At 44.2% G+C, this 27,187-nt stretch overlaps 1 protein-coding gene across 1 annotated transcript in view; it reads right to left on the reverse strand.

The window, feature by feature from the left end:
- Nucleotides 1-27,187, reverse strand: part of PDE1A (phosphodiesterase 1A) — a 158,071-nt gene that overhangs the window by 27,073 nt on the left and 103,811 nt on the right. The window contains exon 2 of the mRNA XM_066635166.1: nt 8,256-8,369. Within this exon, the coding sequence (XP_066491263.1) occupies nt 8,256-8,369 (114 nt within the window). The remainder of the gene's footprint in view (nt 1-8,255; nt 8,370-27,187) is intronic.

The raw sequence follows: 27,187 nt of genomic DNA on the forward strand, positions 1-27,187 counted from the left end.
ATGTACCTGGATAGTCTATAACTCAGTAGCTACCCCTTGATCTTGCATCACTGCACAATCACAAGTCAGGATGCAACTGATTATGTCTGAAAGTCCACGTTAACAATGAAGCCACTCTGCGGGGTGCCCATGAGAAAAGGTATAGGCCAACCTGCCTCCATCCATAGAGCAGTGGGCCAGGGGCTGCTCTGAGTCTGTGCTCCTTCCCAGCAAGAAAGCACTTAGCAAAAAATGGGCAATGACTGAGTGGTTCTACATAGTAGCAGGAAGACTGACAGCTGAGGGATTGAGATAAGAAACTTCTAGCTCTTGGAGGACTGTTTTGACAATGAGTAGGTAGAACTTCTCCCACCCCTTTAACATGCACAATTAGACTTGTAAGTTAGTGGGAAGGTTAATGATAGGGCAGGGTGAAAACACAATTAAAAATGAAAAGAAAAACAATATGGACAGCAGTTTGCTACTGTGTAAACTCTAAAGATGACTCTATCTGGCTATCTCTCAGCAAGATTTTAGGTGTTCTTAACATGTCTGTATTTCTGAAAGGACTGGTTTAAAATCCTCACTCAGATTTTAAGTGGGTGCAGTTGAACACTCAATTTAGGCCCAAATCCAAACCAACTTTCCAGCGCTGGCATAGCTATGCCAATGGGGCATGTGCTGCATCCTGCAGTTGGGTGGCAGTAAAGGAGGCCTCCTCAAGGTAAGGGAATGTTTGTTCCCTGACCTCGGAGCTGCATTGCCCTTATGTTGGTGCTGGAAAGTGGGTTAGGATTGTGCCCTTATTTATTTATTTTGCTCTATAAATTGCATTGTGAACTTTTTATGTTAAATAGCAGTATATGAAAAATAATATAATAATAAATTCTGAAGTATAGGAACTTGTCATGACACCTCCCATAGCCATGCCCCACTATATTATACAACAAAATAATCATTTCCTCACACTTAGTCCTTCTCTGAAACTTGTTAAACGTCACTGAAAGACGTAGCTCATTTTATCCCAAATTCTTGGAATGGTGGTGATTGTTTTAAACAAATGTGTAAAAAGTGAAACATGGAACTAAAAAATATCCCAAATATAAAAACTGTATTAGAGTAATAGCCTGTGCATGTTTACTCAAAGGAAGTTACATTGTGTTCAGCAGAACTTACTCCCAGGAAAATTTGCCTAGACTTGTAGCCTTAATATAGCACAAGCAGAGTACTGTCTTGCAAGAAGCCCTCATGAAACCCCTAGGCTAGGAGTGTCCAAACTTTTTGGCAAGAGGGCCACATCATCTCTCTCACACTGTGTTGGGGGCCAGGAAAAAAAGAATTAATTTGCATTTAAAATTTGAATAAGTTTACATGCATGAATATATTAGAGATGGAACTTTTATGAATGAATGAAGGTCTTGTGACAGCTCAAGGCCTATAAAAGACCTTGTGCAAAGCAAGGCCTGCCACTGCTGCTTCACAGATGTAAAAGAGTAAGCAGTGGAGGGAACCCTTGGCCCACAGCTTGCGCGAGAGGTCATACAGTTGGCCATCACACTGAGAGCAGTTGTGTTGGGCCAGCGCGGACTCCAGCAAGTCTCCGGTAGGCCAAAGGCTCATTGCAGTATACCTTGTCAATTGTCAAAAAAACGGTTGGTGTGTCTTAACAATTTTAGCACCTTGTCAGTGTGCCATTAGATGAAAGGTTGAAAATCACTGGCCTAGTTATTAACTTATATCTGGGCAGCTGAATCCTAACTTGCGCTGGAGCAGGCAGGCCAGAGGACATGCGCTATGTCCAGTGCAAGTTTAGGGCCAAAAGTGGCGCAACTCAAGGCAAGGGGAAACCTTTCCTCTTACCCTGTGTTGCGCTGCAGTGGCTGCAATGGGTCTACTCGGATCTGCAGCACCTGATAAGGTGGCACAGATCCAAGCAGAACGGAGTAGACAGAGGTCACGCCATGCTGCCTGGGAACTGGATCAGGATCTGGCAGAACTGCCACATCCTAGCCCTGCCTTCTGCTCCCTGTCTGTGCTGAAGCGCCTCCTCTCCGCCCCCCTAACGCTTCCCTAGACCCCTGCATTGGCCAATGCAAACTAACCCCACCAGGCCTGGATCTGGCATGGAGAGGCCAGTGCAACTCCTTGCTCTGGCCTCCCCAACTCCTAAGTCAGCGCAAACATGCCTTATGGCACGTTTGCGACAATTCTGGGCCAACGTAAGGGACTTGCGCCGACCCAAGTGCTGGTTTGGATTATGCCTTTAGACTAATTTCTCAATTTGCCCCCTGTTGAACTTGTTGCTTCTTCTCAGATAAATTTCAGTGGCAGCCCCTGAACACTCCTGCTGATGACATCACCACTTTCACTGTAGAAGTCCCAGAGCTCCACCTTCCCTCCACCCAACTCCCCCGACTTGGAGCTATGCAAATGTCTAAGGCAGTTAGGATAGAGCCAAACCACTCTCCCAAGTTCACAAGGAGGTTCAGACTACAATCCTGAGGAGCACATGTGTTCCTTTTCACACAACATTGAGATGCAGTTATAGTCAAAAGAAACTTGTCAAAGAAACTTTAAATTTGAAGTTTGGAACTAGTACAACTTGAATGCACTTGGGATCTCTATTTCCTTAAAAACTTAAGCAACAGGAAGAAAAAAAATAATGAAGTCTTATTGATTTTTCTACTAAAAGCTATTACTTTCTAGAGAAGTGGGAAACACATTCATTAAATGCATAATGGTGTCTGGACCAGTTAAGGAACTTAATTGTCACCCACGGTTCTCTTCTAGCTGGGCACTCCTACACATTTAACCCTTGTGACACAGAGCACAGGTAGTCCCAGGCAATTTTGCTCAATGTGTTCCTCAATGGCATCTTAGCTTTTGGGGACAGTCTTGCGAATTCCCATTCAAAGGCAATTGGATGATAGCTGTCCATATATTATACACTGGGCTAACCTTTCTGTAACGGGTCAGTTGGCCTGTGTTAAAGGGGCATCCCAATCTCCTGCCTAAAAGAAAATGCTGAGGACGATTCAGATCAGCCTGAAATTCTGTTAGAGATGAACTGTTTGGTTTGATTTCATACAAGGCATTGTATATTGCACTACAGTCCTTTATGTTCCCAAATAATTTAACAATTGATTTGAATAGCATATTGGGAGCATGAATCTGTTCTTTTTTTTTTTTTTACAAAACTGGATAGTTCTGCCATTTCAGCTATGTTCACATTTTTAATTTTAGACACACACACACACTTGTATGCTTGTGTGTGATAGGAATAGAGGTGGGGAGGGGCTGTTTCTGACTGGGGAGAGAGCAGTTCAGGGGCAGATCGGACCCAGAAAGGGGGTGGGACCAGCCACAGCAGCACAGGCCAGATTCCAAACCCTATCCCCGGCCTGAGCGGTGTTACTTGGGCTGCTCAGATTTGTGTCCATGAAATCACAGATGCAAATCCAAGTAGCCCATAGGATTGCCTGGGGCGTTGCTTGGGGTAAGGAGAAGGAAATCTCCTTTACTCCAAGTTGCATCCCACCCTGCACCAAACCCATAGTTGATACAGCATAGGCTAGTCAGCCTGCCTGTTTCAGCACAGGTGCCCTAACTTGTGCCCTAACTTGATGCTTAATAGTGATGCTTAGGATTTTCTGAGGTCCAGAAGAAAGTATAAAAAATGTTGCAACATAAAGTTCATTCATTTTTTGTTATTTGCACCTATACTACATGTCATCTCATAGTTCATTATCAAAATGAGGGCGAGGATACTCTGCTAGTGTTGAATCATCGCTTAGCTATGAAGCTTCCTTGTGACCTTGAGCCAATCACAATCTCTCAGTCTAACCTACCTTAAAGGTTGTTGTGAAAACAAAAGGAGGGAAGGAACGATATACACCACCCTGAGCTCCTTGGAGGAAGGGCGGTATAAAAATTTGAAAAATAAATGACGTCAGTATTTTCTGATTTTTCCTTCGGGCATCTTAAAATCTGAACAATTACCAGTAAATATTCATCTCATTTCTGGCATTTACCACAATATAATCCATATAAATAGCCTTTTAAGTTTTTCTTCTTCTTTCAATTTATGTGAATCTCAGAATAATTTCTGATGAACACTTACCAGAACCAGCTGGGGGAACTATGAGATATCTTTCATTCAATTGTTTTTCCCGAATTCTTGAAAATATTTTAATAGTTCCAGTATGTGGTAATTAAATTAGTCTCTTTAGAAAAACAGTTAGGGACACTGGAAACTTTTGCAGTCTGTGTGAAATGATACATTTTATTTTTGGGCTATATTAAAAAGTCCTTGGGTAGTGCTTAACCCATGTACACTCTGAGCTTTAACCAAATTATTAGGAAGCAAGTCTCACTGGTGTCAGTGGAGTTTATTTCCAATAAAAAGCTCATGAGTGAAGTCTGAAGCGTCTGCTCCGGTTAAATATAGCACACCTGATCTAACCAGAAAATGTGTTTGTGCCATTACTAACTGGGGGTTTGCAAAATCATTTATTAAAGGGAATGTTGAGTTCGGAAATCTGCCATTCTTTCAAACTCACTCATTCTTTTAGATACACATTCAGTGTGGAGAAATATAGTTCCAGGAAAAAGTCTTTTTAATATCCAAGAGATGATATTCATAGGGCGTTGACTCTATTTCTCTACAATAGAATCAGAGAGCTCATCTCAGATGGCAGTAGGTGGGAGGAGGGAAGATATTTCAGTGAAGATTCACAGCAAGACTTTGAGGCCAACTCTTGGACATTCTCCAAGGTCAAATCTCCCCTCTCCCCCCCCCCAGCAGATTATATGAAGATCATTCACTGTAGTTATTACCTGCCATTAACTACAGCAAGTGATTCCCAAGATCAAAAGTTGGCCTTTTGTTATCAATGATGGGCTGTATGCCTTTTACATGCTTTCATCAGTACATATACCCATATTTCAAGACCATGTTTTAAACACAGTGTTTCCCAAACTGTGGGTTGGGATTGTTGGTGACTCATGAAACAGGCAGCACAATCCTGACCTGTGCCAACAGGTAAGCTGACTGGCAGGCTGGGGCTAGCAACTTATGTCCCCTTACCCTGAATAATGTCCCAGCCAGCCCTACGGGTTTATTCAGATTTGCACCAGTGAAAGTGCTGGCTCAAATTTGAGCAGCCTGTGTAAGCTCAACCACCTATGTGCTGGATCCTAGTCCCACCCACTCGCCCAGGCCAGTCTGCCAACCAGCCCACCCTCCTCCCATCTAGGGACATCCCCATTCTGCCCTCACCCTGCCCTCCCTAAACACCTGCATTGGCCTAGGGAGGCCAGTACAAACTTACTTGCCTGTGTCAGCACGGAGGCTGGATCTGGCTTTCACAGGCTGGCGCATGTCCTTGTACCAATCCAGTTGACTCATAAGGAGGTGTAAATGTGTCTTACAGCATGTTTGTGACACTCCTGGGCAGGCACAAGGGATTTGCACTGGCCCAACAAATGCCTAGGATTGCACCCTGAAACTGACAAGCTGATAACTGACAAGGAAAATGAATTGAGCCCTATGGAAAATGAAACTGAGCTGCATGTGCGTGTTTACTTGTGAGTAGGTGAACACAGCTCAATCCAAGTTTAAGGGCAGGCCTGAGAGGACAACAACACCATCAGAATGGTGCTGATTCAATGAATATAGCCCCCCCCAAAAAAAAAAAATTGAAAAGAAAGTCCCTCCACGCCAAGCTGACAAGAAAAAATGTATTGAACCCTGAGGAAAGTGAATTGAGCCACACATGTGTTTACTCATGAATAGGTAAATGTGCCTTTACTCTTATTGAAGGCCAGGCAAATGCAAGGCCACCAGAATGGTCCCAATCCAATGAACCTGGAGGTCAACAAACACTCCAGAAGGTAGTTCTTTCCCACCAGAGAAAAAAGGATGAAAACAGTAGCCTGAGCAGCTGGTAAAGTGAAACTCATAAAGCTAGATGCATCCTGACAAGAGTGTCATTTTAAAAAGTGGGTCCCGCTGCTAAAAAGATTCGGAACCACTGTTTTAACAAAATCATCTGTGCATCAAGTTAGAATCTGAAATGCACACGTAGAGGGATTGTGAACTGGCCGTGGGGTATGCCCAAGTATGACTACAAATGCCAAAGAAAAACCTGCAAATGATCATGGTTCAATTTATTTTATTTTGATTTTGATTTCTCAGTAGGAGCAATAGAAAACTGGAGATAGAGTGTCCCTATTGTTCCCTAGTTATTCTCTCTCTGGAGGTGTAACTATCAGCATGCACACATATTGTTGGGGAATAACAACACTGAGTAGTGGTTATTAGTTGAGTATCTGGTTCTTTAAAATTGAAATTCTATGTGGTCCCTTTAATGGTCTTTTTAAAGGGTATGTCCCCTTGCTGATTCCTCCTTATGTATATATAGCTTCTTGTTTGCTGACTTTAGTACAGGGGTGCCCAAACCCCGGCCCAGGGGCCACTTGCGGCCCTCAGGGGTTCCCACTCCGGCCCGCAGGGAGCCCCCAGTCTCCAATGAGTCTCTGACCCACTGGATACTTGCTGGAGCCCATGCTGGCCCGACGCAACTGCTCTCAGCATGAGGGCGGTTGTTCAACCTCTCACCTGAACTGTGGGATGAGGGCTCCCTCCACTACTTGCTGTTTCACTTGCTGTGATGCAACAGTGGCAGCAAAGGAAAGGCTGACCTTGCTTTGTGCAAGGCCTTTTATAGACCTTGAGCTACTGCAAGACCTTCATTTATTCATATAAGTTCCATTTTTAATAAATTCATTTATGTAAATTTATTCAAATTTCAAATGTAAATTAATTCTTTTTTCCCCTGGCCCCCACACAGTGTCAGAGAGATGATGCGGCCCTCCTGCCAAAATGTTTGGACACCCCTGCTTTAGTAGAACAGGAGAGTGTATTTTAATCTCTGTTTTTAACTGTTGTTTTATCATATTTGCATGCATCCAGGGGCAGCTTTTTAGGGCTCCTGGTCTTCTAGTTTTAAGAACCTTGATGTGAGAAATGTTTGTATAACTCTGCATCAGATTGTAAGTAAACTGCCTTTTGTCTTAACTTTTGGATCTGAGTTTTTGTGCCTTGGTTTGCAAGCAGCCTGGGTAGAAGACTTTAAGAGTTTTTGCCTGAACCAATACATATAAGTGATAAAGTCATACGTGGCTCCTTGCAATTATGAAAAGGCCAGGCCTTAAATTTAATAAAGAAATAGGACCAGACACATGTTCCATATTCAAGTGATACTGAGTACAATTTGGCAGTCAGTCTTCAGAGGACATTCTGTTCTGAAGAAAGATCAAGGAAGTGAAATTCAAAACATAGGTAAACTGCTAGAAATAGATACACTTCCATGTTTACCAGGCAATCCTAAACAATTGTTTCAAGCACTAAAAATGAAATGCATAAAATTAACTGTGAAATCATTTCAATAAAATTCAACTATGTATTAGGCTTGGTAATAAAAAAATGAATTTCTGTATCTATAGCAACACAAAATAGTAACACATCATAGGTTACTAAGAAACAGTGTATAACAGCCTAACTGAACAACACAGAGAACTAGCTTCTTCTGAGAAGCATGGTGTTCTCTAGATCTGAAAATAAAGGTCATGGAAAGCCTCTCTGCAGCCAGGGTGAGACTAGCAATGTAGTGTCCCACTTCACGCCACCTAGAATTTTTGTAGTAAAATTGACTTTTAATTTGTGATATGACATCTTCTATTTAAAAAAGGAGGGATTAAGACTGGGGACAATGGTAGATTAAAAAAAAAATCTATGTCAGCTGGTGTTCGCCTCACCTCAAAAAAGTACATTGAGGAGATGCTTTAGAGATACCCCACCATTCTCTTTCACTCCACATCCTTTTCTGCTTCCTCCTTCTTCCTTTTCAGAACCAGCTTGGAAGAGGAAGGGGATTGAAGGGGAGTTTGCCTTGGCATATTAGTGTAGAAATACTTGTGAAGGTGACCAGCCACCCAGCCCCATGGCAGCAACAGCAGGTGGGCAGCCAACCCATTCCACATTGGCAGGGGCAGATGCTCTCATGGCATAAAGGGCAATAGACAGGTACCTTCATGTTCATAATCACTGTTCCCTAATCCACTAACTGGAGCAACTGCTTCAGTAGGCTTTTTTGTCAAAATTACTTGCATCAGTTCTGATACCATTCAGAAATATCTATCTGATTGGGTGGAAAGGTGAATGGATGGGCATATATCTCCAGACAAATCATTGATTTCTTCTTCCTGCGTCTTACCTTGTTTCATCAATGTATACTGCCTCCAACACAGATGCTGCATATTCAATATTCTTCTTCAGATCAACTACATTAACATCACCTTTCTCCAGTTGCTTTACTAAACATCTTAATCTGTAAAAATGAAAGAGAGAGAAAGAGAAACGTTAAAGTCGAAATCAATTATATATTCCGGATTCAATCTTGTACATAGGAGATTTACTACTGACTTATAAAGAAAGTGATTTGCAACCTTATACAAGGTTATTGATTTTTTTTTTTCCCTCACTGCAAGGCCTCAGTATGCTCCGAGCTATACATGGAGCTCCAGCACATGTACCATGCAGATTTCCCCATTCATTTTTAAAGTACACCTGGGCTGTACCTCTTTTGCCATGACAGGCAGCCCAATACTCAAGCGGGCAGCTCCATTGGGTGCAACGGGGCCAAAATGACTACCCCTGCATCCAGTGGCACTGCCAAGGCCGCTGGAGATCTCCTCAGAGGAAAATCCCAAGCCACACAATGGGGCATCGCAAGTCTGCGCTGGCTATTTTGCCAGCACAGACTTGAGGGACTCCATGTCCGGCCCTCTGCCCTGACACAGAGTTCAGGATCTGGTGGAGCAGAGCTCTGCCATTCCCATCCCCCTCCAGCTCCAGCTCCTCCCCCCCCCGCCTATTCCAAGTAGCACTAAGGCTCTGTGTGAACTAGCACTGGCCCAGCACCAGTGGCCCCTCCTCTTCAGGTGTTGGAAATGTGCAACACCCAGCGCCAGCACTGGAGCTCAGCGCCAGCACTGCCACTGTTTAGGATTGGGGCCTGAGAGCGCTCCTATGGCAAGAAACCTTATATGTGCTGTGGAAAAGTTTGCTGAGTGTGCCATCCTTTGTAGCCTTTGCATATTTTTGTCAGTCCCCAAAATAGCAGAGAATGCAGGCTAAGGTCCACCAGATGCTTTCATGTTAATTTCTAATCGGCTTTACACAATAAAAATGAATATGAAAATGTTCTCTAGGGTAGGGAAACATAAAAGGAATATCGGAACTGGGATAGAGGGCTACTTGGTCATTATTTTTAGATATAATCACATTCTCAATTTTACCTGAGTATATTTGCACACCTCTATAGACATTTTTTTTTTTTTTTGAAGACTCTGCCCTTTGCTTCTACAACATTAAGGGTGAACAATTTTTTTTAAAGAACAAAAATTAAAACTATCAACACAAGGAACAATATAAAAATACCACTCAAACTAGCAAGGTAGGATAAATCAGCAACAGCAGTAAATAGATCTTGCAGCAGCTGTTATCCTGCACATGCCCAATCTCGTCTGATCTCGGAAGCTAAGCAAGGTCAGGTCTGGTTAGTACTTGGATGGGAGACTGCTTGGGACTACTGGGTGCTGTAGGCTTATACCATAGTCTTTCGAGACTGAAGGTTGCCCACCAGATCTAACAAGCATTACACAAGGACTAGTTAGAAAAGGCCTTCACCCAGTGCTGGGAATACATGAGTTTTGACATCATGAGATTCCCTAAGGAAAATAGTCCATGGACAGGGTGCCACAACTGAAAAGGCACTTTCTCCAGTAGCCTAACTTCTAAAAGCACACAGAGAAGAAGGGTATCAGAAAATTACTTCAGCATTCAGGCTTCTATGAGTAAAGGTGGTCCTGGGTCCCAAGTCATATAGGCCTATGCATGTGTATATGTACATCTACACATGGCATGCATGTTTAAAAAAAAAAAAAAAAAAAAAAAAAAAAAAAAAAAAGCCCTGTTGGATCAGGCCAAAATCCCTTCTGGTCCAGCATCCTGTTTCCCAAAGTGGCTCACCAGTTACCTCTGGGAAGCCTACAAGAAGGAGATGAAGACATCCCTTCTCCCATCTTCGCTCGTATACAACTGATATTCAGGGGTATATTGCTGTTGAACTGCAAGCTGGCATATAACCGCCATAACTAGTAGCAAGTAACTCATGCCAGTTTTCAACATCCCATCTTACCTCAGAATGACCAAGAAACCAAACTTAGGTTGGAGTGGTGCAGGGGAAGACATGGACCTATGTGGATATGAACAGGATTCACATTCAGTAACACTGAACACTAGGAGCCCAATTCTATGGTCCTCAGCACCAGTGGTAGGCTAACACTGTCAGCAGGGAGGCCTGCATCACCTTGTCAGCGCTGCCAAGAGGCCAATGGTGGAAAAGCGAGCACCAGACAGAGTGGGGATATGGGATGGGTGGCAGGAGGGTGGGTGCCAGTCCTGGGCGGAGGGAGGGCAAATGGGGGTGGGACTGGCCCAGGAATTTAACTGGCGCAGACTCAAGAAGCCCCATTGTGGGGGCTGGGGCTTTAACTGGGGAAAAGGACAAATGACCTCCGGCAGCTTCTCAGGCCCTGCAGGATGCAGGATTCTTACAACATACATAATCTTGTTCTCACAACACGCCCACAGGCATTTTGCTGGTAAATAGCGTGGGCATCAATAATGTTTATCCTCTGGAAACATTTGTCTATAAAGCTGAAGTGGCTTTTTCATACCCGCAGGTGTTACCATTGTTTGCTGTCCACATTTGCTTAAAGCTTCAATACATGCTGTTGTTTCAGCATCCTTAATTGTTATTCAGTTAAATAGTGTGAGCTTTTACTGCTCCTGTTGGTTTATTTTGTTCAGGTGCAAGGAAAGCCCTAAAGCATTTCTCAAAAAAAAAGTTTCCCCTTCTGAGATTTCTGTTTTGGTGTTTTAAAAATATGAGGGGAAAAAATACAGTACATTCAATTACACCTTTAGGGTAAGCCATTTGCAGAGCTAAGCAACTTGCCCTTGAAATTTCACCTTTTATGGTAGGGTCCACAACGTTTTTGAGCACAATAAAGACTCATTAACACAACTTGGGGGGAGACTTCTGCAGTCTTCTTGGGGCAGATCTCTCTCTGCAGTGACATTTAGTCACTATTGGTAGAAAATGAAGATGGCGTCAGGAGTCAGCTAAGTTGGATATATGCCAAGCACTCACTCCTAATCAGAGGCTTCGGCTGGCTCTGAACCCTTAGTACCAATGACAGTGGTAGTACCAATATATATATATATATATATTCAGGGAGTGGAAAGGGGATACCTTGAAGACCCAGGGTAGGGCTCTGATCTAACAACCTGGAACCAGTACTAGTGGCAAAGACCATTTCTAAGTGCAAGCCACATGCTTTTCAAAATAATCCCCATCGCAGTGGGTGGTGTCCAGACTTTGGATGCCATGGGACACCATCAACAGAAGTTCCTTCAGTTCACAGAAGGAGAGCCACACTCATGCAAGGGTGCGGTTGCACAAGTGGAACTCTCCTCCTGTTCATGGGGTGCTTCAGCCAATGGCGCATTGCTGCACCAGAGGTCCTTCCAAAGTGCAGTACCTTACTCAATGAATGCTCAATTACACCCCGCAAAAAGTGGCACCTGTCTATTTGTGTAGATCAAACTGCTGTTTAAAACAGCAGAACAAGTCAGGCCCTATTTTCCTAGTTAGTTGGTAACCTTACGTACCTAGGAAGATTCAAAGGCCTATTTGGCTATCTCAGTATTACACTGCAGCAAACATTGAGAAAAGCAACATATAGATCTGTTGGGATAGAAGTTCTACAGAAGAGTGTTGCAGCCATGGAATTGAAACATTCAAATATGGGTGCTTTTCAGTTTCAATGTTCACTTATATATTTTTTTTTAACTCTCCAGTTCAGTTTCCACCCAGACTACAACTTTTAAAGGGGTTCAGTCAATGGTTCATACACTTTAACCTGGTTTTGATCCAGTTTATATACACTTATACAAATATCAGAATAAGTTCAAATGCTTTCGCTTGCAGTGTAACTCTACAATGCCTGATTCTCGAACCGATTACCACTTCTTGTGTTTAGGAGTTCAAGTACCAGGCAATCAAATGATTTTACGTTCAGTCCAGTTCACTTTCTAAACCAGTTTTTGGTATGGATTCAAGTTCAGTTTGGTTCTCCAGATGCAGTTATTTTACACAGTGATGTTGAGCTTCTAATAATAATAATGAGAACAAATGTTATAGTGGATGGGGGAGCTAGTCATGATAGTCATGGGAATGAAACCTTTCTTTATGAACCCTCACTTTAAATTGAGCAGGGCAATCATCATGAATGGGTTTCTTCATTAAGCTGTTTCTTCATTAAGCTTCATTAATCTCCAAGACTGACATGGATCCAAACCCAGTAATATTTCCCTTCTTTAAATACTACTAGGTGTGCCACTCTCTCGGCATGGAAATGCAGTATAAAATTTCTGTTTTAAATCTCATCAGGAAAAAAAAAAGACCTTTCGAAGGCCAGAATCTCTTCTAATATGATTTCATTAACACTGGAATGACTATATCTCTTTTGATGCTGCTGTGCTAACACTATACAAACACTGGGATAAAGAGCTCCAATTTAAATGAGATCCTGCTTGCAGACATTTAATTTCCTTTGAGAAAATTAGTTTTACATTTCTGCCCCTTGAGTGTAAAATGAACGACATCAGCGTACTCCCTCAGGCATAATTCAGTGCCCACATCTAAAATGATACTTAACTGAAGATAATGAGGCCCCAAGGTCCATCCTTGTGGATTTCTTGAGGCCTGCACTCAATATTTGATAACACTTGAGTAAATTTTATAGCTCCAGTTTCAAAAGCTAGACCCATGGAGTGCTCTCCAAACACTCATATACTGTTGAAGCACTGAAGTACTCCAGTGTCAACAATGGTGTCACGGATATCTGCTCCTGAGATTCCCTCCACCCTCAGGAACAGATTTTCAGGGGCTGTAGGGGGAAGGGGGAAGCAGTGAAAATAGCCATTTTCTCCTGGCATAACAGAGCTTCTTCCACAAATGGAAGAAGGGGTTCAAGCCATCATGTGTGTTCTCACCCCAGCGCACTGATTCTGACTTTAATAAACTGACATCAAATGCATTAGATTTGCTCCTTTTGCACCACATAGTAGTCGGTCCCAAAATAACTGCCATTATATTGTTCTGTACTGAGAATTGCTAATGAAGATTAGAACCCCCATTATTTCCAGAAGCATTTTTTTTTAAATAACAAACTTGAATAAACATCCTATTAGGTTTATCCCACATTTTGTAAACGTAATGTGGGAAAAGTTGGAAATGCATTAGGGACTAAAAAAAAAAAAAGTTAAGTCTTAGGGACCTAAAATAATCCGGACTCTTGTTATCCTTCACAGGTGGAATATAATGTTGTTGGGGGAGGTCAGCCTGACTGGGCAACCAAATGAGTTAGCATCAGGCATGGAATGTACTCCCAAAAATGGCAATTCACAGGTGACATTAAAATGCAAAGTATATGGAAACAAATGGTCAGTTAGGTGAAACCTTTAAATATGGATGAGAGATGAGACAGGAAAATAAAGGGGAAAATATCTGAACATAACAACATATTGAAAGAACTCTTCTCTCTGACATGCTAGCTTTATACAACAAGTTTTTTGGAGGGGGGGCGGTGTCAGTATTCACTTTTGGAATTTGACAGTCAGTCAGGTAATATTCTTCCTGCATTCTGAAGTGTTAGTCCTGGGATGTGTAGATCACAATGCTGGAGAGATATTACTGTTCTTCATGCATAAATGCCCAAAATGCATAAGTCTCCAATGAGGCGTAATAAAGATCTGACCATAATCCTAAAGCACAGCATCACAGTTAAGAAAAGAACCCTGAGTAATTAGGAAGAGGTCAAAAATTACAACAGGGCAAGGAATGTACGGTTAAGTAAGAGGGCATTGCTGGTGCTTTTGATTTCCTGTGTAAATCAGCCTCACTGACATATCAGTGAGAACAGCATGCAGAGCTGGTTAAGACCAGACCATGGGGAGCATATGTTCACCAAGCAGCACTGAGAACATCATAATGATGCCTCTTATCAACAGTGCTAATTAAATGGGCAGAAATTACAGTTCAGTTCAGAAGGTTAGTAACTCACTGTTACATAAAAGATAAGGGGGAGGAAGCCCTCCACAACATTTTAAGCAGAAGAACTGGTACACTGAGAGAGCAAACATTTCAGGAAGTAACATAATAAAAATGCAGTTTTAAGCGTCTTTCTTTGAACAGCAATGATCAGGGATGGGAATTTGAGTAAGGTGACTCAAGTCTGAGTCATGAAAACATGCATTTTTTGCTGACTCGCGTACACTCAAGTCACCCATGTCACTGAGTCTGGCATTGACTTGAGTCTCAGGCCACTGACTTGGAAAAGAGTCACAAATGTGAACAATGAGTCAGTGAGTCTGGGTGTGCTTGCTTATTTTTTTCACAGCATGAAAGACCTTGTGGGGCCACCCAAAAGCCAGCAGTTCCAACCAAGAGATTGGGGAGGGTTCATGTTTTGCTTTTGCATTGAGCAGGAAGGGGGAGGCAGGAGCAGGCTCTCTTTTATGTCTCTGAAGGAACCAATGATCATTGGACAAAGGATGGCAGTCTGATGTTTTTCTTCAGGGCAGAAGGAAGAAGGGCAGGAGGAGGAGCCCAAGGTGCTTCTTGCCTGAGAATTGACTGGAGAAGCCCAGGAAGGGGGGGGGAAGAGGCGGGGAAGCAGGAGGATCATAGTGATTACGCTTTCCAACCTCATGACTCCTGAGGGCTTCTTTGTTACGTGGAGTAGGAAGCCTCATTGAGTGACCAGCACAAATGGGAATACTTCTGAGTAGAGTTGCAAAGGACTGGGTTGAACTGGTAAGCCTCCCAGCTGCTGCACACGACCCTCCTCCTGCTTGCCACTTCTGTCCCTACTCTCATGCAGTCTGTCCCACCCTCTCCAGTCCCTTTTGGTCCATTACCTGGCATGCCTGACCTGTGCCACCCACTTCACAAAGACTCTGACTCAACTCAAAATGACTCAGGAATTTCAGGAGCGAGTCACTATGAGAGCTTGCTATGACTCGTACACGTGGGGATGGAGACTCGAGCACTGACCTGAGTCTCACCACAGTACCAAGTCCCCATCTCTGGCAATAATCAAACCTGTTTGTAATGCTGTAGCTTTCACTCTTGCAAAATGAAGTATCGACACACAATTTTTGTATACCACTTCCAGAAAATATATATATATATGGCAGGAGGAAAGAGTCTGTTTGCATAATGCTGTTAGCACATGGCACTTCCAAACATTGACCTGTATATACTGACTTCAGCCCACAGGTGGCACCAGACAGATTGAGGTGAACAAATGTCCATCCGTCCGTCTTCCCCACCCCCAACCAGAGAGTCAGGGCCCAATCCTATCTTTCCAGTACTGGTGCAGCCACAATGCAGCACCAAGGTAAAGGAACAACTGTTCTCCTACTTTGAGAGGCCTCTGTGATTGCCTCCCCACCAAAGGATGCAGCATACGCCCCACTGGCATGGCTGCACCGGCACTGCAAAATGGGATAGGATTGGGCCCTCACTCCCTTGCCACTCCCCATTGATGAACCCTTTTAGTGAGTTAAAGGAAAGTCACTTTTTACATACCCAGAGCACTTTATTATCCTCAATCAGTCAATCTATCTATCAAGTATAATACAGATTTTAAGCAGTTTGCCGTAGGTTGTACAAATCTATGGTAAGGCCACACCTGGAGTATTGTGTCCAGTTCTGGTCGCCGCATCTCAAAAAAGACATAGTGGAAATGGAAAAGGTGCAAAAGAGAGCGACTAAGATGATTACGGGGCTGGGGCACCTTCCTTATGAGGAAAGGCTACGGCGTTTGGGCCTCTTCAGTCTAGAAAAGAGACGCCTGAGGGGGGACATGATTGAGACATACAAAGTTATGCAGGGGATGGACAGAGTGGATAGGGAGATGCTCTTTACACTCTCACATAACACCAGAACCAGGGGACATCCACTAAAATTGAGTGTTGGGCGGGTTAGGACAGACAAAAGAAAATATTTCTTTACTCAGCGTGTGGTTGGTCTGTGGAACTCCTTGCCGCAGGACGTGGTGCTGGCGTCTAGCCTAGATGCCTTTAAAAGGGGATTGGACAAGTTTCTGGAGGAAAAATCCATTATGGGGTACAAGCCATGATGTGTATGCACAACCTCCTGATTTTAGAAATGGGTTATGTCAGAATGCCAGATGCAAGGGAGGGCACCAGGATGAGCTCTCTTGTTATCTGGTGTGCTCCCTGGGGCATTTGGTGGGCCGCTGTGAGATACAGGAAGCTGGACTAGATGGGCCTATGGCCTGATCCAGTGGGGCTGTTCTTATGTTCTTATGTTCACTTCTGTTTAGAATGATAGCATTAGTGCGAAATATACTATTATTTTCCTTTCAGAAATCTAATATGTGGGACATATTTCAACCCGCCAATGCCCCTTCTTTGTGCCCTCCCATTTTTTCCCTCATGTTGCCGTTGCTTCAGCCACACCCACCAGGGACTGAGTAATGTCCCTAATGAATGACATATACTGAAGACTTTTCCGTCTCCTCACCTAACTAAATGCATCATATGGGAAGATGCATGAAGGCAATACAATCTGCTTGCCTCTGTTTCTCAGTTTTTTGCCTACTCTGCACACACGCAGCCCATATTCAGCACCCTTGCCCAAAACCAATTCCTAGCCCTCATCCTACCACAGAAAGGTACTCTTGTCCCAAGTGCCTGTGTGACATATTTAAACCCACTGAAACTGACAAATGTGCCTTCTCTCACGCAAGCTACACTGGAAACATTCAGGTGATTTTATTCTTTGAGCAGGTGAAATCTTCATGAACACTGAGGCAATCCGAGGTAATTTATTGTTACCATAAGCATCATACAGTACAATAAACAATAACTCAATGGTTCCCATACGTTTTAGCACCGGGACCCACTTTTTAAAACACTATCACAGAGATTCCCAAACTTTTTGACAGGCAGCTCACCTGTCCACTGGCCACAGCTCCTCATTAGGGCTACAATCCTATACATTGTAAAGGGCAGAGGGTTTTTCACAAGAATTCCGTGGCTCCCCTGGCTGGTTTCCATTGCTCCCTGGGGAGCCACAGCTCACAGTTTGGGAACCACTGCTCTATCAGGATACACTTAGTTTTACCAGACTAATAGTTTCACTTTACCTGCTGCTCAAGCCTCTGTTTTTATCCTTTTTACTCTGGAGGATGCCTTCTGGTGTGTTTGTTGAGCTCCATGGATATCAGATCAGGACCATTCTGGTGATCTTGCATTCCCCTTCACCTGGCCTTCAATAAGAGCTGAGGGATGGGGAGAGGGGACGGAGGGGCAAAATACCCAGGGCCTGGACTTCCAGGGAGCCCAGGTCATGCCAAAAGAAACTATACAGTAAAAATCTATTAAAAAATAAATCTATTAAACAAAACAAATCTATTAAAAATTAGAATATTAAAAAAAAATATTTTTTTAAAAAAAATTGGATACCTCAACCTCATCCTATCCAGGGCTGTAATTCCACTACAGCTATAATCCACTTTCAATGCACTTCTATTCCACCAATACATTCTGGAGACAGTAGTTTGTGAGGGTTAGCTCCAACAGATTCCTTAACAAACTCCCCCAGAATGCATGGGGGGGGGGGGAATAGAAGTGCACTGAAAGTGGATTAAAGCTGTAGTGAAAATGCAGCTCAGGTCTTTTTCATAAGCACCAACATGTATTGGTACAATTCAAAATGATAAAGTGAAACACCTTCAAACCAGAACTACCAGGCCCCAGCAGCAGGTCACCCAGTTCAGTTCACAGAATTCCCAGACCCCAATAGTCAGCTCCACCGCTTCTAATTTAGGGTGTGTCTAGAACACAGGGCATTGGATCAAGTCTATGTGTGTTTTGGCATTGTATGAAGGTGAAACTAGCAGTATGGAGTACAAATAGAAGTTGGGAGCACAAAAGAAAAAAAGAAAAAAGAAAAAAAATGAAAAATCAAAAAAGGCCAGGCAAGTTTATTTCACCTGGACTTTGTTTCAAAATCATTGCAGAATAATGACGGAGGCAGTGAAAGCCAGTCATTGGATGCCTATGCATTATTATTAGAAGAAAAAGCAAATGAGGACTTTGCTGAGGTCGAAGAAAATGCTGTAGTACTTCTCAAAGTAAGGATGTCAGAGGGTGGTAGGGATGAGTGTGTTAGGGAGAAGAGAGGGCCCAGTCTTTCCCCCAGGCCCAATGCCAGCTCTCAGCGGCCCAGGGCACAGTCGCTTAGTCACGAGTAAACACACACGTGTGACTCAGTCTCACTTTCCACCAGGGCTCAATACATTTTCCTTGTCAGCTATCAGCTTATCAGTTTCATGACCCACCAAAACCCAAGTCAGGATCCATAGTGGGTTGCAACCCACAGTTTGCGAAGGACTTTTATAAGTGAAATGAACCAGAAGAACTGGAGTCCTAGGAGAGGCTATCTTATTTATTCTGAAGGCACTTTCCCACATTCTGGAAAGACAAAAGATGACCACATTGTTCCTGTAAACCTGTGGCAAAATGTTCTCCTAGCAAGACAGAATTCTTTGAACACACTGTGCAGCATTGTTAAGCCTGTGGGCTAAAAGAGGTCCCTCATCCATTGCTCTAGTCCAGAGGTACTCAAACTTTGAGGGAGCTTTACTCCCTCAGTAAGTTCTTGTGGAGGAGGGGTAGGGCAGCAACGCGATCTCCAGGATCACATTGCTAAGGGGGGGCGAGGGGGGTGCTTGTGTCTTGGACAGATGTAGGGCTACAGCAGTCTGCAGGAGGTGTGGTGAGCCCTGCGATGCCCTCCATAGCGCTCCCCGAGGCTTGGAACTTTCACTGAAAGCGAGTGCAATGCAAAACGGAAGTGCTTTGCGCCCGCTTTCAGGGAAAGTTCCAAGCCTCGGGGAGCGCTGCAGAGGGCTGCAGAGGGCATCCCACACCTCCTACAGCCTGCTGCAGCCCTACATCTGTCCAAGTAAGACACAAGCACCCCCCCTCGCCCCCCTTAACTGCCTCCCTCCCCTTCCCCCGCCCCTTAAAGGGACAGGGAAAGCATTACACAAACTGATGGGTCAGGACCCACCAGTCTGAGAACCACTGCTCTAGTCTATTACAATTGTCCCATAATTGTTTCCAACTACTGGAGGCCTGTTTACATTTTTTTAAAAATCTTGTATTACTTCTGGAAGGCACCCAGAATCTGACTTTGGCAGACATTTTCAGGAATGGAAATGCAGAATTGGAGAGTAGTCGACAAGAATGCCTCTTTGTGCCTTTGCCATCCATACTGGATGCATTGACCTAGGGAGGCTATTCTTGACTAATCAGAGATATTTGGATGGAACATAGGGGAGCCAGCAGTTATGGAGGACCATAAAACATCTGTTGCATTTAATCTATTTATGATTAGAATGATACTTCACATCCCAGCACTCTCGAATTAGATTGTTAAGGTTATATAATGGGTACGTTCAGTGTAATGGGTATTCAGAAAAGCATTTTGCAAAACAACCACATTTACATTTCTTTGCTCTCTCTGTTTGCCTGTTTGACTCAAAATTACTGGGTGAATTTTTCCCAAAAGGAATTAAGGCTGCAATCCTATCCACACTTTCCTGGGCGTAAGCCCCCTTGACTATAATGGGACTTACTTCTGAGTAGACATGGCTAGGCTTGGGCTCTAAGTCTGCAATCCTAACCACACTTCCCTGAGAGTAAGCCCCATTGAACAAAATAGGACTTACTTCTGAGTAGACTTGGTTAGGATTGTGGCCTAAGTCAAATAACAAGCCCAAAGAATCACTCTTCACAACCGATCAATCTGCTGATTTCTGTATCTAGCCCAAGGATTTGGAGACTAGGGGCCAAATCCTATCCTATTTTCCAGCACTGGTGCAGCCATGCCAACATGTTTGTTCCCTTTCCTCGGAGCTGCATTGTGGTTGCACTGGCATTGGAAAGTTGGATAGGATTGGGCCCTGAGGCTGCAATCCTATATTATTATTAACTTTATTTTTACCCCGCTCTTCTCCCCAGAGGGACTCAAGGCAGCTTACAACAAAGGTTAAAACAAATTAAAAACATAATTTAAAAACAAATAAAAGCATATTAACAACATATCATAAAAACAGTAATCAGATAAAAAAGTAGTCAGGTAAAAGAGCATAGAGCAGCAAATCATAAAAAGGATCAGTCCTGTAACCAGGTTTTTAAAAAGATATTTTAAAATGTTAAAAAGTTGTTTAAAAGGCCAGGAACTCAGAAGGCTTGTCTAAACAGAAGGGTCTTCAGGCCTCGCCTAAAAGTTTCAAGAGAGGGAGCAGTTCTTAAGTCAAGGGGAAGGGAATTCCATAGCGTTGGTGCCACTACTGAGAAGGCCCTATTTCTTGCCACTGCCCCACGTACCTCCCTAGGCGACGGCACTTGTAAAAAGGCCTTCTCTGAGGACCTAAGAGGACGAGCCGGATTGTACGGAAATAGGCGATCTCTAAGATACCCTGCCCAGAGCAGTATAGGGCTTTAAAGGTCAAAACCAGCACCTTGAATTGAGCCCGGAAACGAATGGGCAGCCAATGCAGTCACTGGAGAAGCGGACTGACAGAGTCAGACCACCTACCTCCAGTAACTACACGGGCCGCCGCATTCTGCACTAGTTGCAGTTTCCGAACCATCTTCAAGGGCAGCCCCACATAGAGCACGTTACAATAAACTAATCTCGATGTCACTGTGGCATGGATCACTGTGGCCAGGTCTGCATGATCCAAGTACGACCGCATCTGGCGCACCAGCCGAAGCTGAGCAAAGGCCCTCCTAGCCACACCCACCACCTGGAATCCAGGAGCAGCTGCGAGTCCAGGTGGACCCCCAAGCTATGGACCTGCTCCTTCAGGGGGAGTGCAACCCCATTCAGTGCAAGCCGATACTCCAGCACCTGTGTCGAGGATTTCCGAACGAGTTGAGGCTCTGTCTTATCCGGATTTAATTTCAGCTTATTAGCCCCCATCCAGATCCTTACTGCCTCCAGATAGTGCTCCAGGACCTCAACCACCACCCTGGAGTCTGGAGGAAAGGAGAGATAGAGCTGGGTGTCATCAGCATATTGATGGCACCCCTCTCCAAATCCCTGGATGACCTCCCCCAGTGGTTTCATGTAGATGTTAAATAACATGGGGGACAGAATTGAGCCCTGTGGCACCCCCAACCTCAAGGGCCAGGGTGTTGAACAGGTATCCCCCAGCACCACCATCTGGGACTGATCCTCCAAGTAGGAACAGAACCACTGCAAAACAGTGCCTCCAACTCCCAACTTGGCCAATCAGCCCAGAAGGATACCATGGTCGATTGTATCACAAGCCGCTGAGTGGTCCAGCAGGACCAACAGGGACGCACTCTCCCTGTCCAGTCCCCAGCGTAGGTCATCTACCAAAGCGACCAAGGCAGTTTCTGTCCCAAAGCCCGGCCTGAAACAAGATTGAAAAGGATCCAGATAATTCACTTCATCCAAGACCCTCTGGAGTTGAGACGCCACCACCCGCTAAGTTACCTTGTCCAGAAACGGGATGTTGGAGACTGGCCAGTAGTTGTCTAATACAGTGGAATCCAGGGAGGGCCTCTTCAGGAGGGGGCAAAGCACCGCCTGTTTCAAAGCACGTGGTAACGTCCCCTCCATCAAGGAAGAGTTGACCACCCTTCCTGTCCACTCAGCCAGTCCACCCCGGGCAGCTCTTATCAGCCAAGCTGGGCAAGGGTCAAGCAGGCAGGCAGGCAGATAGCCTCACACTATACAAACTTTCCTAGGAGTAAACCCCATTATACATAATGGGACTTACTTCTGAGTAGATACGCCTAGGCGTATAATGTAGAGTTCAAAACTAATGGCCCAATCCTATCCAATTTTCCAATGCCGGTGCTGCTGTGCCAATGGGGTATGCACTGCTTCCTGTGGTGGGCAGGCAATCACAGAGGCCTCCTCAAGGTATGGGAACATTTGTTTCCTTAGCTCTGGGCTGCATTGCAACTGCACCAGTGCTGGAAAGTTGGATAGGACTGGGCCCTAAGTATCTGCAATGGGTTTTCTGCTTTGAAATAAGGAATATCTATTATATATTATGGAGCTCTGTTATTCTGTAATGAGGAAAACAACTGGAAAATAAATGGTCTCGTTGGAACAGTGACCGCATGTTGGTTGAGCCACCCAGTGTAGAAAGCAAGTGGGGTAATGTTGGCCTCCATCATTACGGGGGAGCTTATTGCTTGTAAACTCTTGTTTGCTGTCTCTTACTATTACTACACCTCTTGTTTGACTTTTTTCCCCCCTGTCTTCTTGTTTCTGCCTGAGTCTCAAAGGCAGAGATGATGATGTTCTCTTGATGTTCAAGTGAAACTTGTAACAAAGTGAGTTTTGCTATGTGTGGGACTGGTTTAATCCCTCTTCTCTGCTAACATGTCTCTCAAAAGGATTTCAAGTAGTTCTTCAGGCCATACTCTAGAGACAATCTGTGCCTTTCTGACGCTTTGTGTCCTAAAATCTCCTGATTCTTTTGCAGTGATGATAAAACCCTGCTCTTTCAAGAAAGTTGCTCAGAAAGGATAACACAAACTGTATAGAATTCAAAGTGCATCACTTTAGGAATGTGCAGTTAGCTTAGTTAGTTCAATAACTAAAACTAAATCAGTCAATTTCACTTTCATTATTGCTTTTGCAGATACCACATTGAAGGCAAATTTATGTTTTGTATCGCCTCACAGCTACCTGCCACAAGGCTGGGATGCAAAAAAAAAAAAGTAGCAGTTTAAATGCAAAGATGAGAGAAGAAAGAAGGGATGAGAAGCCAGAATCATGATGCCAGGCCAATTCATACAGACGCATGAGGCAGCCCTGTGACATGTGCAGAGGAAACCCTGCCATAAGACTTTGTTTATGGTGCCACAATTCGCACTACCCAATCAGAACAGCAGGGGGAGAACACTGTGAAGGTATCACTGCAAAGTCCTGTTGCTTTTAGCTCCTGCCTGCTGCCGATTCCTTCTGCAAAGTGCAGGCTGTGTGATTTCTCCCTGTAGCACTTTGTTTGCAAATCCTACCCTAAGCTCATTCATTTTTACATTTTCTGACTGTGTTTTGTTCCTTCCTTCTAAGTTGTTGATTACCGTGTTTGATTTTCACATTCTCCCTACCTCCATCTGCCTCTCTGCACTAAGGCTTCCACTTCCCCAGTCTCCCTAATCCTTTCCATTCCCGAACAGCTGGTGTGAAAGTTCACCTCTTATTGCTGAGGAGGCCTGAGCTGCCCTCTGACTTCAGGTGACTGGCGCACTGCCAAGGGTAGGGCAAACACTGCTGTCCCTGCTCACATACCTTAACTCTCTGCTACCTAATCAGCAAATAATACACAATCTTGCCTAATAAGCAAGTAATAAATTTCTCATGACAAAGGGGTTGCACTCCAGGATTCCAGCAATGACTATTTGTTGTACAATTAACCAAAGAAATCAATTAACCAAAGAAATCAATGCGGTGGCCAGTGGAGTGGGTTATTGGCCCAGTGCAACCCAGAAGCAGCCTCTGGTGACACTACAATGAGCAGTGCATTGTGACCCAGAGTGGATAATGAGATGGGTCACAGCGGTTCAAAGTTTGAGAACCACTGTATTAAACCATTGCCCCAATCAGATTTCTCAGTCTGCTGAGCCTGGTGCTTCTTCTCAGTCAAAGTTCCTTGAACAAAATGCCCAAGTCACCTCCTGCTGATGACATCATTGCTTCTCCTTATAGAAATCTCACAGCCTCACTCATTCCTGGACTACACCCCTGGAGACACAGGTGGCCACTGAGTGCGCACACTGAGGCAGGTCACTTCAAGAAGTGACAGAGAGACTGCCTATGTGCTCCTGTACAGACTCACCTCACTGAGTAAGAGACTTTTCCTGGAGGTTCCTGCTTCTGCCTGCCCTGGTTTCTGGGAGGGAGAGACATTGTGCCCACATTCTACTGCTACAGCCTGCTTTGGTGAGAGGGAGAGACTAACCAAAGTGTCCCCATACTGAGGTAATCTGCTTGAATAGGAGAGACTAACAATTGTGACCTCATGTGGATCACTGTGACCTCATGCTGATGTTCTCCTCCTTTTATAGGCACTGACCAATGTGGCCCACCATAGTTTCTCTCTACCTGAAGAAGGAGGAGGAGGAGAAGTGGAGAGAGAGAGAGAGAGAGAGAGAGAGAGAGAGAGAGAGACTGGCCTCTCTGCTCATATGCTGCTGATCATTTCATAACAAAGGTTCCCTTTGCACCCTGGATCAGACAGAGGTTTCCCCCTCTTTCATCATCTCAGATAATAGTTCTACCTCTTCTCAGGCAGTTGCCACTGTCCACAGCTGCGTTTTAGGATGTGAGATATGAAATGACTGCCATGGATGGTGTCTCTCTGTGCACCCTGTAAGTCAGGCCAGTACTATTGTTCTTGCATTGTTGATGCTAAAAGTTCGGCTTGTCTAAAAGTCAATTCCATCCTTGAGATGCACCAGCAGATCTCCATATATGCCAGCACAATGACAGCCCTGCTGGTGTAGATGTGTGCCTGCTGACAGATATGCCATGGATGCTGGCACGACATCGAAAAAACACAGTGCTGGAGTAGCTTGGCTATCACTCAGACAGCAGTGCAGATCCTTGGGCAGAGAGGCCAAAACAGGGAGAAGATTGGGGTGGTACAGAGGAGAGATGAGGAGTTGAAGCACATCACCCCCTGCCAGGAGCCTGCAGTAGAGATTCTCTATTGGATGACTGTTCCCCACATAAATTTGCATAGAATGAAACCAATAACCAGGAAGGAAAAGCATTAGTTTGGGGGGGGGGGTCATGCACATCTTGTTGTGCCATCTTAAAACAGGCATTTCGACCTGCAGGAGAATGAATGGGAACGCTTGATCTAAAATGGTAGTTGATATCTTACCTACTTTTATAGGTACAGGTGTGGGTCACTTAATGATGGGGATATGTTCTCCAATCCCCATTGTTATGATTAGGTTGTTAAGTGAACATCCAGCCCAATCTAGTGCCTTTGTTGTGTAAACAGACACTCCCTGTGTAGCCTGCTGGATGCACGGGCCACTGGAGACAGGTTGCCTCTTCTTTGCATGAAAAGCCTCTTTGCAGTGTAAACAGCCACTCTGCTGCAGGCTATGGGAGACATGACTACCTCATTAAGAGCTTCTTTGCTGTTCTTTGACCTCCGTTGTATATGCGGCCTGTCGTTAAGCGGAAGGTTGTTAAGTGACACATGTCTGATGTGAAAAATACATGGGAAGCTGCTGCAGAGTCTGACCATTGCTCCATCCTGCTCAGTACTCTACAGTGACAGACAGCAGCTCTCCATGGTTTCCAGCGGAGATCTTTCCCATCCCTACCTACAGATTCTAGGAATTGAAGCTAGGATCTTCTACATTCAAATCAGAAGTTATGTCACTTAACTATGACCCCATCCACAGTAACTCACATCTAAAAACAAACTAACCCATTTGTTACGAGTTCACCGGGGATGCCTTTTTAATCAATTCGAATGGGTTCTGATCGATTAATCAAACCAATTCATCAATTAGAAGTTGCAGATCTTTGAACTGAATATGTGTTTTCCTTTCCCTAGCCTACAAAATTTGGACAAGAGCTTCCAAGTGAAACTATGTAATTGTTCTACTTTTAGAGTATCGGAGTGGGTATACTTAACCTTGAACTCAGTGTAAAAGTTGTGGATTTAGTTCTAAAGAACTCTCTTTACAATGAGAACCGATCAATGTGCTTTCTACAAAAGCTTTTCAGTTCTACATGTAGAAAGAGGATGCTTTCATGTAGCAATGGGATGCAAGGCATTGTTAGCCTTGCCCTAGAAGGTCAATCTTCCTGTATGCTTTTGCTACAGAAAGGAAGAGAAAATTGAAAACATTGTGTTGTACCCCATGGTGCTTCAAACGTTAGACTGAGATCTATTCAACTTCACAGAGCTAGCCCAACTTATACCAACAGAGTATCTACTCCATTAAGTTTCTTTAATGCCTTCAACATAGAATCACAGAGTAGGAAGGGACCTACCAGGTCATTTAGTCCAGCCCCCTGTCTATAGCAGAAATCTTCCTAGACCATCTCCAGTGGATGCCCATCAAGCCTCTGCTTGAAGATCTCCAGTAAGGGAGATCCATCCCCTCCCTTGGCAATCTGTTCCACTGCCAAACCACTCTGACTATCAAGAATTAGGAGGAAAGGGTACAGCATTTGAGGCTCTTCAATCTAGAAAAGAGGCACCAGAGGAGGAACATGATTGAGACATACAAAATTATGCAGGGGATGGACAGAGTGGATAGAGAGATGTTCTTTTCCCTCTCATACAAGGGGACATCCACTAAAATTGAGTGTCGGGAAAGTTAGAACAAACAAATGAAAACACTACTTTACCCAGTGTATAATTAGTCTGGGGAACTCCTTGCCACAGGATGTGATGATACCTGGTCTACATGCCCTTAAAAGAGAATTGGACAGGTTTCTGGAGGAAAACTCCATCACAGGTTACAAACCTTGATGGTTATGTACAATTTGAGATTAGCTAGTTGCTCATCATAAGGGCCATTTAGGAATTTTTTCTGTCATCCGAATTGGCCGTGGATGGCAGTTTTTTCATCTGCCCCAGACTGGCAAGGGAGGGACGGTGTGTTCAGTGGGTTTCATGTTTTAAAAATTGGTCATTTGTGTTTTAAAAAGTGACCCAAGTTAAACCCAAACCACAGTCTGGTGTGTTCATTGAGAGGTGCCAAAGTAAATAGCAAAGATGGAAACATGTGACTTAAGTCTGAGTCACAAAAACACATGTTTCGCTGACTTGTGTACACTCGAGTCAGGAGTGTCACTGACTCAGGCACTAACTAGGGTTTGAGCCACTGACTTGGAAATCCCCACAAGTGCAGACCCAGTCTGTCTGTGTCTGGGTGTGCTTGCTTATT

The sequence above is a fragment of the Tiliqua scincoides genome, chromosome 1, assembly GCF_035046505.1.
Source record: "Tiliqua scincoides isolate rTilSci1 chromosome 1, rTilSci1.hap2, whole genome shotgun sequence".
Lineage (NCBI taxonomy): Eukaryota > Metazoa > Chordata > Lepidosauria > Squamata > Scincidae > Tiliqua > Tiliqua scincoides.